Source organism: Tasmannia lanceolata, unplaced genomic scaffold (assembly GCF_043159265.1).
Source record: "Tasmannia lanceolata isolate RefF3 unplaced genomic scaffold, GAP_Taslan_0.1 ptg000003l, whole genome shotgun sequence".
Taxonomy (NCBI): domain Eukaryota; kingdom Viridiplantae; phylum Streptophyta; class Magnoliopsida; order Canellales; family Winteraceae; genus Tasmannia; species Tasmannia lanceolata.
The window spans coordinates 49,735,930-49,738,146 of record NW_027518680.1 but is presented as its reverse complement, the minus strand read 5'-3'; the positions used below and the strand labels follow the sequence as shown (position 1 = coordinate 49,738,146).

General features: G+C 36.8%; 1 protein-coding gene across 1 annotated transcript; it reads left to right on the top strand.

The window, feature by feature from the left end:
* The first annotated feature begins 234 nt into the window (after positions 1–234).
* On the top strand, positions 235–1,422 carry LOC143862806 (uncharacterized). The gene is made up of 5 exons (XM_077373822.1): positions 235–318; positions 425–520; positions 607–824; positions 911–1,008; positions 1,093–1,422. Exons 1-4 carry the CDS (start codon positions 262–264, stop codon positions 942–944), a joined length of 405 nt encoding a protein of 134 aa, XP_077229937.1. The 5' UTR covers positions 235–261; the 3' UTR covers positions 945–1,008; positions 1,093–1,422.
* Positions 1,423–2,217: the final 795 nt, after the last annotated feature.

Sequence of the window (2,217 nt, the reverse complement as noted above, 5' to 3'; positions counted from 1 at the left end):
CGGAAATTCAAGGATGCTCTTGCCAAAGTCACCGGGCCTGCAGAGACCAAGGTGGATGCATTGGCAACGCTACAACCTTGGTAAATTCCTTATAACTTAGATTGTGTTGGAAAGCCCGTTTAATTTTTTGGAAGTCTATCTTGTCCGATTAAATTCATAGATAGGTTGTTTCAGTAGAATGATCTGAGCTAAGGTCCATAGAGGGAGATGACTTTTTACTGGATTTGCAGTGACAAAGTCATTCAAAGTGATGGGTACTACATGTGTAAAGAAGACTTGCTTCTACTAAGCGATCGTAGAGGGTGGTTATCATCTCCGGTAAGATTTTATGTTATTTGTTAGATATGGTTCATTGAGTAACGTAAAGAGTGAGCGCACATTTCTTATTAAGCTCCTTCTCGTTGACCAATGGTCTGTTTTGTAGATCGTTAATGTATATACCGACTACTTGAACTTGCGGGACGAATGTTTGCGAAAAGAACAAAAGGGAGCATGCATTTGCCTTACTACCCATCTAGCTGTGAGATTCAAGTGACTTACATTACAACTAATGATTTCTGTATTTGAAGCTGCCGGCAATTGTAACATTTGTTTTCGTGGTTGCAGCAACTTATAATAACCGATAGATGTGAAAATCCCGAAGTATGTTCCCGATTCGTAAAGCGTCTAGAGAATATCTCAGTTAAAGATCTAAGAAAAGTACTCATTCCAATCAACATAGATTTCGTTCATTGGGTTCTTCTACTCTTGGATATGGGTCAGTGTACCTTCGCTCTTTACGACTCTCTAGTCGCTCGCATGGATCCTACAGGGTGCAACCCCTTGTGAGTACTACCCTAAACTTGTTTCGTAAGCCAAATATTAATTTGTGCTGACTACTGGCATAACGTACTGAATTATTGATTTGTAGGTTGATTACCTTATTCAATGGTTCAAAAGGGTGAAAGACATTGATATAAGTGCATTCCCCATTGATGAAGTCGTTGTTCGGCCCATACAAAATAACAGGTGATGTAACTTCCAATTACTTGAGTTAGGGAAACCTACGTAAATGATTAATTCTTATTGTTGCATATTCTTCACGTTTTGCAGCTACGATTGTGGGCTGTTCGTTTTGAAAGAGATGGAATACCTCAGCCGTGACGCTAGTTTGGATTTCACGCAGAAAGATATTACGGCTATGCGAACTTCTCTATTTTCTGAAATGTTAAATGGGGTGTATGGGAAAGTATCCATTTAACTTTTGGGAGGAAGTGATGTTGTAACTTTGTAATGTAGTTGTTATTTTGTTTCGTGGGCATGATTTGTAATGTAATCGTCATTTCAGTTATTTTGTACTTATTTTGTGCTTGATACATAGCGATGCATATCGATGTCTGCAGGTTTAATTTGTGAGTTATGTAATGGAAATGGCTGGATAAATTATATATAACCAACATTATATAACACACTTTTTTTGGCTAAGAAATGATGCTTTTGGATTCTTCTTTTTTTATTTTTGGTGTTTGAAGGAGATATGAAGTGTTATGGGGTGTGGGTTGGATTTTTCTATGCTAATCAAGGTTAGGCAAGCAATCTAAGTCCAAAATGAGGACATGATTGGTCGAAAACTCATGACTCTGATGATTGAATGGGTCTCACACCTTGTGTTAAATTTCTATAGGAATTATAATTTTATTGAGATAGAATGATTATCTTCATAATAATGAGAATAATATTGTATTATAATGTTTTCTTTGTAGGTATTCATATTCATTACCATTTCTTGACACCAAAGGAATAGTGGTGGTGGATGATGATAGAGTGGGACCTTTGTTTGAGCACACTTTCCCCCCATCACTTGCACCATCTCTCTCCTTTGTGGGAATTCCTAGAAAGGTAATTAACCCTTTTTTACAGATTTATAATACCCAAAAGTCTTTCATATTGATTAGAAATTTACAGTTGCTTTGAACCAAGATGAAAGGATCTTTACCCAGATGACTACATGAAGTAAACTAAAGTCCTTGCAACTCTATCTAAAGCTCTTGTTTGATAAGCTTCTTTTCTAATTTGGTTGTAGATAATTGGGTTTCCTTTCTTTGAATCACAAGCAAGATGGATTGCTCAAGTACTGTCTAGGAAAAGAAGTCTGCCATCATGTGATGAAATGATGAAGTCCATCAAAGAATTCTACTACTTATTGGATTTAACTGGCATACCAAAGCACAAAACACA

Excerpts from the sequence above, each read along its gene's own strand:
- LOC143862806 (XM_077373822.1), top strand. The coding sequence starts at position 262 with ATGTGTAAAGAAGACTTGCTTCTACTAAGCGATCGTAGAGGGTGGTTA. Across the intron at positions 319-424 it reads GAGGGTGGTTATCATCTCCG|ATCGTTAATGTATATACCGA; the intron begins GTAAGATTTTAT and ends TCTGTTTTGTAG. Across the intron at positions 825-910 it reads CCTACAGGGTGCAACCCCTT|GTTGATTACCTTATTCAATG; the intron begins GTGAGTACTACC and ends ATTGATTTGTAG.